The sequence below is a fragment of the Cephus cinctus genome, unplaced genomic scaffold, assembly GCF_000341935.2.
Source record: "Cephus cinctus unplaced genomic scaffold, Ccin1 Ccin1_scaffold0076, whole genome shotgun sequence".
NCBI classification, from domain to species: domain Eukaryota; kingdom Metazoa; phylum Arthropoda; class Insecta; order Hymenoptera; family Cephidae; genus Cephus; species Cephus cinctus.
Genome location: NW_014332817.1, coordinates 93,295 through 108,326, shown reverse-complemented (window position 1 = coordinate 108,326; position 15,032 = coordinate 93,295). Strand labels below are relative to the sequence as shown.

General features: G+C 41.4%; 1 protein-coding gene across 7 annotated transcripts in view; it reads left to right on the top strand.

Moving 5' to 3' along the window:
• The window catches only part of LOC107270001 (serine/threonine-protein kinase NLK), a 69,841-nt gene extending 56,037 nt beyond the window's left edge, over nucleotides 1-13,804 (top strand). For 3 of the 7 annotated variants that reach the window (XM_025087875.1, XM_015744577.2, XM_015744569.2), the window contains exons 6-11: nucleotides 3,161-3,246; nucleotides 3,371-3,580; nucleotides 3,669-3,857; nucleotides 3,997-4,198; nucleotides 4,324-4,417; nucleotides 7,427-7,481. In XM_025087875.1, coding sequence (XP_024943643.1) covers nucleotides 3,161-3,246; nucleotides 3,371-3,580; nucleotides 3,669-3,857; nucleotides 3,997-4,198; nucleotides 4,324-4,417; nucleotides 7,427-7,481 — 836 coding nt within the window. Of the gene's footprint in view, nucleotides 1-3,160; nucleotides 3,247-3,370; nucleotides 3,581-3,668; nucleotides 3,858-3,996; nucleotides 4,199-4,323; nucleotides 4,947-5,265; nucleotides 5,494-7,426 lie in introns of all 7 variants that reach the window. The other 4 variants (XR_001538203.2, XR_003060537.1, XR_003060538.1 and 1 more) reach the window with 4 other exon arrangements.
• Nucleotides 13,805-15,032: the final 1,228 nt, after the last annotated feature.

Genomic DNA, 15,032 nt, shown 5'->3' with positions numbered 1-15,032 from the left:
GGGGCGGAGGGGAGGTTGGTAGCAAAGAGCCCAGAGACTACGCTAGAAAGTTCTTATGAGATTTGCATTAATTTTCAGTCATAATGTGATCAGTGTTACGCGGATGGCAGACGTTACATTGAAAAGGCATTCTTTTCTACCGACCCCTATTTTTTTTTAATCTTTTTTTTCCCCCCCTTTATTCTTATTACCCACCTCGGCCACCCTCTGTGCGATCTTTTGATCCGTGGAAATCCCATCCGATTTCCCTTGCTTAACTTCCGATCCAGTAGTATTCATCGGCATGCGTTTCGAACGAAGGAATGCGGAATGTATATTGAAAATTATTTTTTTTTTAATTCGAAAAAAAAAATATGCCCTACGTTTTCACTGTCTGCCCGTGCGAAGTAGGGGTTTTGAATAATTTCGAAGAGTTAGGCCAATATTATTTTTCCGTCTGTCCTGAGCGACGAGCAAGGATAGATCGTAGAAAGTCGTTAATAATAAATCACCCGGTATGTACAGTAGAGAGTGGCATAGGGTATAGTTAGGTAAGATAGAAGTGTTCCTTCACGGGGCCCAAACCAGTCCTGCCGCCGCCCATCCGTGACCCCAGACCCCGTCATCCGGTCGCTCGCTGAACCTCTTCTTCGACTCGACTTCTTCCACTTCCTCGTACACTCTCTTTCCAAGAGTCCAATGCCGAACTGGCTCTTCTGCTACAGTGCCTGGACCCAAGCTCTCGAGCGTGTATTCACCCGGCCCGGGAAGGCTGTAGGTAGAGCCCGTGAGCAGTGCGCGTAGAGATAGTCGAGATACCTATATTCGTTCCGGTTCATCTGACGAAGTGGAAGCCACGCTAGGTGGGTACGGGCGTGGTCCGGATGAGTTCGGGGATCGCGCGGGACTGGAAAACAGGCGGCAACTACCCTTAGCCCTGTACAGTTATACGGGCGTGGGTTGAAACGAGCGGAACGGCTGACGGCAGCGGGGCTCCTACTACTGACAAGGAGTAGCAGCCGGCTTATAGTCGGACGAGCGTTATAAATGGCCAGACCAAGGGAAAACGCGAAATATTCGCGAATGCGATTATACCATTTTTGTTTCTCACCGCACACCCGGTATGTCGCACAATTTCGCAGACTCGATCCTGGCTGCGCCCATCCTGCCAAAATTCACGAGTGCCCGGAGTAACGTGACGCAGGGTAGGAAACAAGGGTGACCCACGAGAAACAGGGGCGAAGACGGTGAAACCAAAAAAAAGGGTTGGGATCTATCGTCCGTCGCTGCTCGAAACGTTAGCCTTCCTAGTAAATGGAACAGCGGGAATTGGGTGCGCCGAACCCAGGGGTCAAAGTTGAAAAGGTCTCTCGTGGTGCCGTTGGACGTAAAATGGGCGTTCCGTGTCGTATCCGCAGCATCCGCCGGGTGATATCTAGCTCCTCCGGTTTCTTAAGGTCCTCCAGGCGATGAGTTCACTTCCGATGAAGATAAATCCCTGACGGACGTGACGTCAGCTCGTAACGAGAAGCCAATTGACGAGGACTCAAGCTTTTCTCTATTCTGTTCTTAAATTTTTTTTTTCTTTTTTTTTTCTTTTTTTTTCAAGCGCTTTTATCCGCTTCGCCCTAGACTGTATTTCTTGTTGTAAAATATTTCAATTTTTTTTTTCTCTTTTATTTTACTTTTCAAAATTTGCCTCTAATTATTTAATCCGTTGAATTCCCCCCACCCCAGCCAAATATCGTTCCGCCGCGACGACGACGAGTCACGAAAGTTCGTTTGAAAATAGTTTTACAGCTCTCGTGCAAAGCTCTTTGTTTACAGAGAGCGTCCGAGATAAATTCGGTGCATCTAAATGCGTGCGCTTTAAAATTAAACGCAAGGTCAACGCATCTTTCCCAACTTGGCGGGGGTGTCGTTGCCCTTCTACGCGTCAAAGACCATTAACATATTCCGAGGTAGGAATCGAAATTGAAAATAAAAAATACCATTTCGACGATTTCCCGTACGATGACGATTGGACGTTAGACAGTAGCGAATAGCTTTGAATTTCTAATGAAAAATTATTTGACCTAATCAACCGAATATCGCAAACCGTGCATTCACTAGGCACTCGGTACCTGCAATTAATCAGCCCGTTACATTAATCTAACTAAGCAATTTATCTGGCGGGTTCCCAAGTGACAGGCGTAACGGCGTGACGTAACCGTGCCGACGGTTCGATCAAACGAAACGCACTGCTCCACCAGTGGGTTGACGTGGCCTGGCCGTTTAGATGTTTCCCCTTTATCTCGAATATTTCTACGGGACTTCGGAGACCGGCCTATTGACCCGCCACGGATCACGAATCACGGCACACGTAATAATAATAAAATATATTAATTTTGGATGAAAAAAAAAAAGTAATTTATAAAAAAGTTTTGTACGTCAATGATCTCTCAGGCATCAGGAGCGGCTCCGTGACTTTAATAGAAAATCTCCAGACCCGAGCAGGATTACCCTGGTGATATTACCGGCTTTATTACCGGACAGAAGTCGAGCTCTGAATACCGTGACTCACGCCAGCCTCATCTTCCACTGATGTTTCTCCTCTTATTGCACTAAATCCACCCCTAGCTGGCATTCTCCCTTGCGCTCTATGCCGATACTGTACACATGCACAGACTGTACCCCCTGTGCTCCCTTGCCCTTTCAGTTCTCTGATTGCTGTTTCACTTGGTTGCTTTCACTCTGTCTCCCTCTCTCGCACTCCCACCGCACTACCGAGGCTTTCCTCTGTCTCCCTCTCTCACGTATCTACCACCCCGGCACAGCACGGGGTGCGAACTGAATAGGGAACAGATTACCAAGCCCCGTTTTCCCTTCGGGCTCCACGTGCAATTCGGTTTTGGGGAGCGTCGAATGCTCCGCTGGATGTTTCGCGACAAACGAGAGATAATCTCTGGTGAATGTCGCGCGACGAGAGGAGAAGGGCCCCTTATATTTTTACACGTTCGTCCCTCGCGAACGCGGCCAAACTTCGTGCGAAGGACAGTACCAGAAATAGGATAGACTGTAGGCGAATTTCTTGATCGTCATTGTGCCGAATATCGGGTTACCTGGGTCTCTTCGAAATCCTCGAATCCTTCCTTCCCTTGGACCATCCAAACGCGTACGTGATGAATCTACCTTGTTTCAGGACTGAAGTATCTTCACTCGGCCAGAATCCTGCACAGGGACATCAAGCCTGGAAATCTTCTCGTGAACAGCAACTGCGTCCTGAAGGTATAAAAAGTTTGTTGTTTTAAAAAAAAAAAAAAAAAAAAAAAAAAACTCGAAAATCTACCCTCGCCGGGTCAAACGAAGGGTTAATTTACAAAGTTACGTCAAACAATTCGTATCCTTGCAGATCTGTGATTTTGGCTTGGCCAGGGTGGAAGAACCGGACAAGAACAAACACATGACGCAGGAAGTGGTGACGCAATATTATCGGGCGCCAGAAATCCTCATGGGAGCGAGACACTACTCGGCAGCGGTGGACGTCTGGAGCGTGGGCTGCATCTTCGGGGAGCTTCTTCGTAGGCGAATCCTCTTTCAAGCACAAAGTCCAGTTCAGCAGGTGAGACCCTGACAAGAAGGGATACGTTAGAGCCTTGGTTAATGAAATCATCAAACTAACTCTGTTGTTTGTCCCATTCTCTCGAAAGCTTGAGCTCATCACGGAACTCCTAGGAACGCCGACCCTGGAAGACATGAGGTACGCCTGCGAGGGTGCACGGTCACACATGCTGAGACGCGCCCCTAAGCCGCCAGCGTTAACGTCCCTCTACACCCTGAGCAGTCAGGCAACGCACGAGGCAGTTCATCTGCTCTGTCAGATGCTGGTGTTTGATCCTGTACGTAATACTCTTATTCGTCCGTCTGACAATTCATTGAGCCAACCAGAGAGATCTATGAGATCTATATTATTAAAATCCAACCCCCTTAGGATCATTCGAAATTCCCCTCATAGAACCCTTATTCAATGTATTCCAGGACAAGAGGATCACTGTCGTGGACGCCCTGGCTCATCCGTATCTCGACGAAGGTAGACTACGTTATCACTCCTGCATGTGCACCTGCTGCTACACAACGAACGCAGGCATGAGGCAGTACACGACCGACTTCGAGCCAGCAACGCCGCATCCCTTCAACGATCACTGGGAACGAAAGCTAACGAGCGTACAGCAGGTCAAAGGTGAGAGCCCGTATAGTCCAGAGGACGATCCGTGGTTGCAACGTTAAATATTAGCTTGAAAAAAATAAATGTCAACCTGCTCTATGCGACACGCATTAACTCTCTTTCTCTTTACCTTGTTTCAGAGGAAATGCACAAATTTATAGCGGAACAGCTGAACACGTCGCGCGTGCCCCTCTGCATAAATCCGCAGTCCGCGGCTTTCAAGAGTTTCGCAAGGTAAGCCCCCTTTGATGGGAGTGCGAAATACGTCGCCAGGCACACCTACCAACCAACCAACCAAAACCAACCAAACCAACCAACCACAAAACAACCAAACGCCAACCAACCAAAACCCTGAATATCCGCCGTATATATATATATTATATATACCTGCACTAACGTGCACTTCTATATATGGTTTATATATGACATATACGATGCGAGCGAGTCTCGCGCGACAGACATGCAATTTGGGTCCTGCCACTTTTTCCTGATAAAAAAAAAATCTACGGTATATATACTTTACAAAATATATATACGAAAGCAAGCGAACTGCCGTCGTCGCACGATAGTTGGCCATTGTCAGCTATCGGAAAAACCTCTTTCATCGGGCAGCACGAGCATAACAGGGCTGCGTGTCGGCTGGAGCAAAGGGGAGAGGAAGTGTATGCGAAAAATGGAGAATAGAGGGAAAACGATGGGAACAAGAGGAATGACAATGGAATAATATTTTACGATGAAAATGACTTCCCTTGAACGATGCCCAGTACGCATATCAATAGTATACTACCGTATGCGATTCATTCATAACGATGATAACTAATGTATACTCAAGATCCAACAATGCAAGATCTATCCAACCTCAACAATAACCTCCATCCACCCCACAAGCCACGCTATAAGACCTTGTCTGTGTATATACCTGTCATACAACCCCAATCTTGTTACCTCTACCCTACTTCTCTCGATTGAGAATCCGTGATCGATTCCATGATTGTGCAATGCCCATAAACAAAAACAATTCATGATCCTTGTGATATGTGATACTTGTACTGATCTTTATCGTCTTGCTTACTGCCGTCAAGTTAGAGCAAGCCACCTGCCAACCCAGCACCGTGCGCCGCGTATACGTACACATTACCACTACCGAATCAGCTATCTACCACTGTCAGCTACCACTATCGACTACTACTATCATCTACTACTACTACTACTACCACTACTACTACTACTACTACCAATCGTTACGTCTCCTCCTGAACGAATGAATGACCGAGAAATCAGCTATAGTCGGAACAACCTCGCTCGCAGAGGTACCTACCTAAACTTACCTTACGTTTTTTGTTTTTTTTTCTTTATATTAGCTTATCTTTTTATTCATTACAGAGCTCAGTCGAGTGTCACGTGTAATACAGGGTGGCGCTACGCCTCGTGACCCGTTAAAATCCCCGATTTTTGTCTAGTGTCGAACGATGTAATTGACAGTGGCTAATAATCACTTACCAGTAAGGTCTTCCATTTGGGATTGCATTAGGGACCTTTTTTTCTTAAAGGACTTTTTTCTTTTAGTCAGAATTGGACGTGGACAGTTGTTTGATTCGGTAGAGAAGAAAGGTTTAGTTTTTAATGTTTTTGGACAGACGGCGAACTGTCAGGTAAATTTCGAATAACTGTAAAGGAGCTGCTCTTTGTGCGATTATTGTGTTAATTAGGGCAATTAAAAAATTTTTATAATTACGTGCAAAGACTATGGTGATGTTTAGTTCATCGTAATCGTTCTTTGAATTTGAAAAAAAAAAACAAAAAAAAACGTGGCTTTTAACCGGTCACCCCGGTCACAGATCACCCTGTGCGGACACGAGAATTACTCGTTAATGTTGTATAATAATTACATGTAAATATCAGAGTGCTTAATTAAAGCTTAATTAACACTGTGAAGGTACTATTTGTGAAGGCCTGATCGACCATGCAGCCTTCAGTCATTATTATTATTATATTCGCCGCAGTGTATACCGAGAAAATGGTATGTGAAAAAAGTTCTAAGGAGGATCAAGTTGTACTTGACGAAAGTACCCGTTTAGCAAGATCAACCCCCCCGCCCCCCCCCTACTTTTGAAGAACCCATATTCATACAATGGACCCCAAAGATCCATTCGTACACTTCCCATAGATCCCAGATAGGATATAATACTGACCGTCACAACCCTTAACCCCATAACCCACTCCTATCCCGTAGTTAGATCACTTTTACCTATGTGTATTCGCGTACGAAAAATTGCCTTGCCAAGTAAACTGTCCATTTCGGTTGAGAAAAAAAAAAAAAAAAAAAAGATCTCAGATAATTGGAAAAATTTGTCAAAATTCAGTTGAACGTTAAGAGAAACGACATAGAATACAATAAAAAAGAGTGCCGTTATCTAGTTAAAGGGGGAAAAAATAAAATGCTGAAAAAGAAAACTAAAATGCGGTTCCGATTTATCATTAAAAAAAAAAAAGACAGACAAGATATCAAGCAATCCTTACTTGTGAATTACGACCGAAAGAAGCCTGTAAAGTCTGTAAATTAACTAGGCGATTCGCTTTATCAGCTAGTCGAGCCAGATTACATGTCTTTTCGTATTTTCCTCTCTTTGGCATCCCAATTTTGTTTCATTGACTTATCTTGTTTCTCATGTACCACCTTATCCCTACGTATTCGCAACTAAAGTTCGATACTTGGCAAAGCAACGATTCAAGGTGTGCCGTAGTGCTTTGGCAACATTACACGTATGTAATTAGCAATCGCGACTTGTGATTCGCGTCAAGTGATAAAAAAAAAAAAAAAAAAACGGACGGCTGTCACGCATGCTGACAGCTGCATGGAAATCAGACGAGAGTGCCATAAATGGTCTTTGTAATTTTTCTAATTAATTTATGAAGATCGGATCGATCCGAGTATCGTTAAAAGTAGCGCATTTAAGAGGTAACAATTTAATAAAACTTAGTAAAAGAAAAAACGTATCGGATCGATCCGGAAGAGTTGTAGAAAATCATGAGACTTTCAATTGAAATCGAATAAGGGAAATAAAGGCTGAAGTTAATATACCAGGTGCAGAGAATTTCAAAAAAGATTCAAAGCCAAATCCCTCCTTCGATTTGAAAAAGCCAACTAGTGACGTCAACGTCAAAGACTTAACTGGCAAGAATCTCATTACGGTCGACACTGATTAACCCTTACTAATTAAAATTTCGTTGTGCGACTTGCAGCTCCACGGTGGCGCATCCCATGGACCTGCCACCCTCGCCCCAGCAATGGGAATAAAGCACAGCTCGCTCCCAGAGACCTGGAAGCGATTCCACGCAGGCAATCCTAAGAGAGGAGAGCGAGTGGAAGGCGAAGAACAGGGCAGGCCGAAAAGGGAAGCGAACCCGCAAGATAATCCCAAGGAAGTACGAGCGAAGATAAGAAGTAAAAGAAGTGGAGGATCGTTTGGATGTCCTGGGATCATCGTATTTTGAAGCCCGTGAAGAGCCACGAGAGACAATAGACTGCCGAGCATGTAGCCTCAATTTTTCGACTAGCTGAATATAAATAGTACTAGGGAACGAGAACGCGGTAGACGCGGATGAAGAAGAAGAAGAAGAAGAAGACGGAAGACGAAGAGGCGGAAGACGAAAGACAAAGGAACTTTGCCGTAGTGCAAATGTAAGGCGTTGCGGATAAGAGAGCGGCAAGAGTTGTGTGGATGAAGTGCGCTATGCCAAAATGAGAGAATGGGGGGAAGAGGGGGTTGGGCGGATATAGAAGATGAGGATAAAGGGAGATAAAAAGAATAGGGTTGAAAACAGAGTACACTGTACAGAAGGCGGCGAATGGCGCAGTGAAAGATGCGACCCAGAAGAAAGAACTATATATATATATATATATATATATATATATATATATATATATATATATACACGTAAATATATATATATATGGAGGAATAGTAAACGGGCCAGTTCTTAGATTTTCATTTACACAAAGACAGCTGGCATTTATTGACTATATATACAAACATTATACATATATAAATGCGTCTCTGTATATGTATATATATATAATTATATTATTATTATTATATACATACACACGCATGCAGTACGAATAGGTATTAAAATATTAGTTTTTAACGTGTAAATGCCGAATGCGTTGAATGGCGTCTCGCGTGCAGCGACGTCCCCGTTGCGTTTCCTTCTCTTATCTTTTTTCTTCTTTTTTCTCCCTCGTTCCGTGCGTTCAGCGAGAGCGCGAACGACGCTATTCCCAGGATAATACAATAAGATAGAGAAAGATAGCGGACGTACAGGACGCGACCCCAAGTTCACAAGTACTTACAAGATGGTAGAACGCTGGGTAGAGTGAAAGTGTGAAAAATTTGGAAAAAATTGCGGCTCTCCGCGAACGAGGAGTCTCGCGTCACGGGAAATTTCCTAATAAAAATGTATTATCTTTTAAATGCGATCGATCACTGTGTTGTCGCGCAGATGCGATCCTCCACGTGGAATTCCCAGTGGCGTCGGAGAGCCGTCTCGGTTAGGCGTGTAGTAGGAAGGTGCAATTCCTAATGTAAAAGGTGACATGCGCGCCCACGCTGTTGAAGAGGGACGAGAAGAAAAATTGGGGAGAAAGTGCGAGAATGACCATTGGTGAAATGGCGAGAGTGAAATAGAGGGAAAGGAAGGTGGCGAGATAAATTAAAGAGGCGTCAGGCGGAGAGTAACGATGAATTTCAATATCACTGCCGAAGAATCTTAGCGTGCGCGATCCGAACGATAATGCGCGCTTGGAGGGTCAGTGGCGCATAGAGAAGTCAAGGGACAGAGAGAGAGAGAGAGAGAGAGAGAGAGAGAGAGAGAGAAATGTGAGAAAGGTTCGGGAGGAAAAAAGAAAAGGAGAATGAGAAAAGGCGCAAAGAGGTGTGTACGTAGGGGGCGATTAATAGTCGCATAGAAATAATCCACGTTGTAAATATAAGTAAGACAACTGCACGAGCGTTTATTTTTTAACGTGTAGCGGGATAGCATTTTTTTGCCTGGCGATAATTTTCGCGCGGCTGCCCTGCGACGTCCCGCACGAGACGTGCCGGAGTTACTTTATTCCCGCGCCGTCGACCTAGAACGATTTTAAGGTGTGTACACACGGTTTCACGTAGCTTTCACGTACTGTTAGTATTTTCATTGATAATGGCGCGAAATCGGCACTGGCTTTATATGAATACGTTCTGAGTGTGATTTTAGAATAAGAGGTAAAAAAAAACAGTAACCGCTAGACATCCGTTCAGGGAATAATTTACGACACCCTGAGCAAAGTGTATCTTATAAGCTTTAAGAACTAGGGAGGACGGTGATCGCCGTTATCTTTGTTTCTCCTTCTGTGCTTTTCTTTTTCTCTTTCCTTTATTATTATCGCGCCGACAAGAAAGCGCGATTCTCGTTGTCTCTTCTTTTTTTTTCTTCTCGTCTCAGTACCTTCCTTTTTTTTTATTGAGTTTCTCACTTCTGCGAAAGTGCGCAAGGTACTCTGGTGGACGATTTAAGTAGCTTTTAATAACCGTGACGCGCATGCGCGGCGCGATTCACTATACGTAGGGAAGTAATACGTCGAGCGCGGACTTAGGCAATTATTCTGCGTTATTTACTCGCGATGCTTTCGTAGGGTCCACATTTGGTCTCGTTCTCAATGAAAGTTACGAGAGAAATACCGGAAGCGGATTTTACGTTGCTCGTAGCAGCCGTGGAAGAAATATTATTTTTAGTTTTCTACGCGATCCGAGTTTTACGAACAAACAATGCAAGAGCTACGTGTATCCTGTAATATTGTAAATTACTCTAGGTACTCCAGTTTAGTTTTACTTCTTTGAACTATCTTTGTTCTTACTTTTTTTTTTTCTTTTTTTTCTTTTAATTACTTTTGCATTTTCCTTTATCGTCTCTGGTTTTTTTATCTGTATTTCTTTTTCAAATCTTGTCCGTTGTTATTCTGATCACTTCACTGTCTCGTCTAACGCGGCGGACATGATATTCGCTCATTTGTACATATGTCATTTCATATCTGTATATAGTTCACGTACAACACTACATTACTTGCGTTACGTGCGTTGCGTATCATACCATTTACGTCATTTAGATCGTCGATTCGTCCTGATATTTCTGCAATCGATTGTAGGCCAATTTTTTTAATTAAGAAAATAATAACGCCTGTAATTTTAAGACACGAAAATTAGCGTTCCACTAGTGCGAGAGAAACGAAATTTTGGCATTTTTTTTTTAATCGTTACCGAAAGTTTTGCTTTTTTTTAATTTATCGGTCATTATTATTTTTTTTTTCTTTTTTATCCATATCCGACGTAGCATCTACTATTCATTAGTTACGCGTCAATCACTTTTTTTAAGCAAACGACTTCGTGTCGCAATTTTATATGGATCCTCCAACCGAAAGTTACATCGGATTCAAGAATACGTGCGAAATTTATCTTTTAACGTATTTGACAGGGAAATCATTGAAATTTGGAAAAATATTGCTGTATAACAAAATTCGTCTCCTACTGGCAGGTAATCGATGCCGACATGTAAAAAGCTCTAAAAGTCGCGGAGAGCTTTCGGATATTTTTCACTAAAATCAATTTTAGAAATTAAGTTTGTGCAGAGGCGTCGTGAAACTTCAATTCGAATATTTTGAAAAATGAAAAAAAAAAAGCGAAAATACAGCAGGACGTTAAACGCAAAGTCGGCTCACAAAGATTTTGTATTTCCATTTGTGTCTCTTAAATCATACAAAATCTGCGTATCAACCATTGTAAATAATAAAGCGTTACGAAAGGCTACAGAGGAGTATCAGTATAACTTAACAAAAAAAAAAAAAAAAAACACAAGATCAGATGGAAAAGGAGGTTCGAATGGAGTAAATACAAATAATAAAAAAAAATGCAAAATGTAAAAAAAAGTTCTCTCGCGACTAATGGATACTTCTGTAATCGTAACTGTTTGCTGTATTACGATTAGCAATTACGAGGCAGACTTTTACTCTATTTATGTCTGTTTGTTTTTTATATACATGCATATATGTATATATACTACACATCATTTCGTCCTCTATACATGATGAAAAATGCTCTCCGAATGAATCTTCGAAGTTTAATGTTAATTTTTTTTAAAAAGCACGATTGCGATTGGCCAGAATAAATTATTGTCACGAAGAATGAAAAGCGTGTGAAAATATTAAGAGATTAAGAGAAAATATCTTTATACGCTGTAGCATCAGAGGAGGTATATAAATAGGTAGTTGGGAATGAATTAGAGTTAACGAAGCAGCGATAAAATTTATGGGTATAAGGAAAACATGAAAAGAAAGAAATCAATCGCCACATAATGACGGATCGATGACGAATAAGAGTTATTTGGTAAAGTTAAAAAAAAAAGTTGTCAAACAGCACGAGGAAACGGAGATAAATTTTTTGAGAAAATTGCAAACGTAATTCACTTGAGAGAATGACTTGTAAATAGTTTTTCTTTTTTATTTTTCTTTTTTCATTCTCTCTCCGTTCGCTCACGGTCCAAGGAGCCATTGACGTCCTGCCAATAGCCAATAAATGCTGCCGTTTTTACAATCACCCCATGACGCGTTTCGATGAAGAATAGAGAGAGCCCAACTAATCATTTTTTTTTTTCCCTTACATTTACCGCAGTCGATTAAAAAATCTTTCTCCGATTTCTATATCCTTTCCTCGTAAGGCTTACGGCAACTGCGCGCGACCCTCGAATATGTATTTTAATTCTTGCGTTCTTTTGCTTTCATTCTCATGCAAAAGACGGAGGACACCGTATACTTTCAAGTCCTCTGACTCGAGAGAAATCTTCGATTTTTTTAAGTTCTTTTACGACCGATCTCATCGTCCGCGATTTCTCGTCATCGTGACGATCGTTCCCGGCGACGGCGACTGCGACGACAATCGTCGACGACGGGAAACCCGTGTACTAATTCTTTCCAGAAAGTGAACGGTGACGGGAAGGACACCCACGCGGCTCCCGTTAAACGTCAGACTGTCGCCACGTGGGTTTTGAACTTGTCAAATTTTTGTTTTTAACCTTCGTCCTTAACCTATCGAGAATAGATGGGAAAGAAGAACGAAATTCGCGAAATCGATCGTCCACGTGGCGACGACGTAAGAAGGGAGGCGACAAGGTGCGCGCGACTTTTAGGGCGACACGACGAGTGTAGTAGAGTAGATGAGTCTTTCTTTATATATATATATATATATATATATGATCTGTTTATTTCCAATGGTTACTCTTAACTGTTGCAAATAAACAAATAGTTGACACGCAAGAGAAATGAAGAAAAACAAAAAAAGTTTAATGTTTCCTATTAAGGTAATCGCCAAGTATAGAGAGAGAGAGAGAAAAAACGATAACGAGAATACGAAAGAGAAAGGCAAAAAATAACGAAAACTTAATGAGATGCAAAAAGCATACTTTGTAAATACGTAGCTCACTGTAGCTGGTCAGTTGGGCATTTAATTACACGTGACAGAGACAGTACACGCATTTATAGATACACACTTTCCCCTCGCTGTAAAAAATTAGGTCACGCACGTCATGCATCTCACGCGTGTGTAACTGATAAGGGGTACGAATACAAAAATAAATAATAAAAAATGGCGACGCTTTTCGCGAATTTAATTTTCACGTTGAGTCGTCGATATTAGACTTATACATATTATACATACGTACGGAGTTGTTATACCTGGCATATGCACACGCATGAGAGATAGACAACACACATGCGATACACGATTAAATTATATAATAACGAGGCTAGGTGATAATGCGTAAATCGTTAAGGTACCTACGTTATATATATATATATATATTAAATAATTAAAAAAAAAAAGATATACCCTACAATAGCGAATATGCCTTCATTATGGAAAGTGGCTGGCACAAGATGCACCAAACAATAAAGTTGCTACAGAAATACAAGAGAATCTCTTGAGAACGTCATTGCGATCGATCGCGACAGATCGATCGGCATAAAATTTCGCAGATTTCCTTTATATCCAATTTTTTTTTAATTTCCCAAAAAAAAAGAGTAACCCGTCCAACAAAATTTTCCATTCGATCCGTCTATTCCAATTTTTTGTTTTCAGGTAATTTTACGTTGAGCTAAATTTTTATGATTTATGTGTATTTTTTTTTTTTACTTTTATTCCCGTTATTAACCGTTTCGTGCACAAGAGTCTAACGCATGTGGGAAGATGAAAAATAAAAATAAAAAATGATAGGACACGTACGGTTCACGCAGACAGATACGGGATACAGAGAATCGATTCTAAATGCAGCAACTTTGTTGTTGCTACTGTTTTCCTGTATTCTTGTATATATATATATATATATATATTATAAGTGCGACACTCAAGCGTTAACTGTAGGGAAACACCGTATGGTTTATTACTGTCATTATTACTGTGTAATGAATACGATTTTAATGAACTTTATCGAGTCGATACGTCGCGTAGTTCGAGGGGGCACGCAAGTAACAGGTGAAATGTTTGTCGCTTTGGTATATCAGGTAGGAGATTTAGCGGTCAGAAAAAAAAAAAAAAAGTAAAAAGTGTGATGACCTGTCGTTAGCAACTAAGAGGCCTTAATATATCACGTTTACGATAATACACATTAACGATATTACGAGCCGAAGGGGCGATTATATTATATGAAAACTTAATCGGAAATAAATCGCTATGACGATTGGCACTCCGATTCATAATAATAATAGCCGTAAGGATTAATTAGCGATACACAAAAAATACCTGTACACTAATTGACTTAACGCGTAACGAGTCGCATTGCGTATCGAGAAAGGAACCTCGCATTTTCCAAGGGGTGATACCAGGGGGGGGGGGGCGCTGGAAAACAAAATTGTACGATGAATCGTGACGGACGTGACGTAAAATTTTGAAGGAGGTAAAAAAAGAGAGAAAATATTATAATCATTAAAACCACAGTTCTTTCCTTGAAACACGGTTTCGATCAGCACTGCCACAATTATTGTCGCTGTCTCGCGAATGGATTTTACATAGAAGTGACAGAAGAAGCTGAAGGCTATGATAAACCGTGAATAACTCGAAAACAATAGATTTTTCTTGTTATCCGCTGTTTTTAGAGGGAGAAAAGTTATGGAAACAGTGATGGCACTTTTTTTTCATTTTTTTTCATTTTTTTTTTTTTTTTCGAAAATTTCTGAATATTCCTTCTGATCGTCATTTTTAACGACGAGGATGTAGTCGGAGATACCGTGGGGCGGGAGAATGGGATTTCCATTCGATGGGGTAGAAGGCGTTAGGCTAACCTAACCTAACCTGACCTACATTAGATCACATACGACCACTGGAACAATGCACTCGATCTGTATATACGATATTTCTATAGTTAAGAGTTAATTCGAATTCGCGTACCTTGAAAGTAGCAAAAGCCTTTTTCGGGTAGTCAGACAAAAGTAGTAATTATGGATATTAGTCGTTAGGAGTTACGTTCTTGAATAGTGAGAGGGGTTTTTTTTTTTTTTTAATGCGATTAAAGAGATAAGGATTTACGAAGATGTGGAAAACGGTGACGTATAAAGGTTGATGAAACTTAGGCACAAACTTCAACGTTGTATATATACATAGGTATGGTATTTTAAATATCGAATAGAATAAGGGTGATTAAACGTATGCGTTATCGGTATGAATATTGAAAAATGACAAACGGCACGAGTGCGAGTGTGGGAATGAGTGATTACGTTATTAATAATTAACGTCCGACGAAAAAAAAAGAAAAAAAAAAAAAAAAAAAA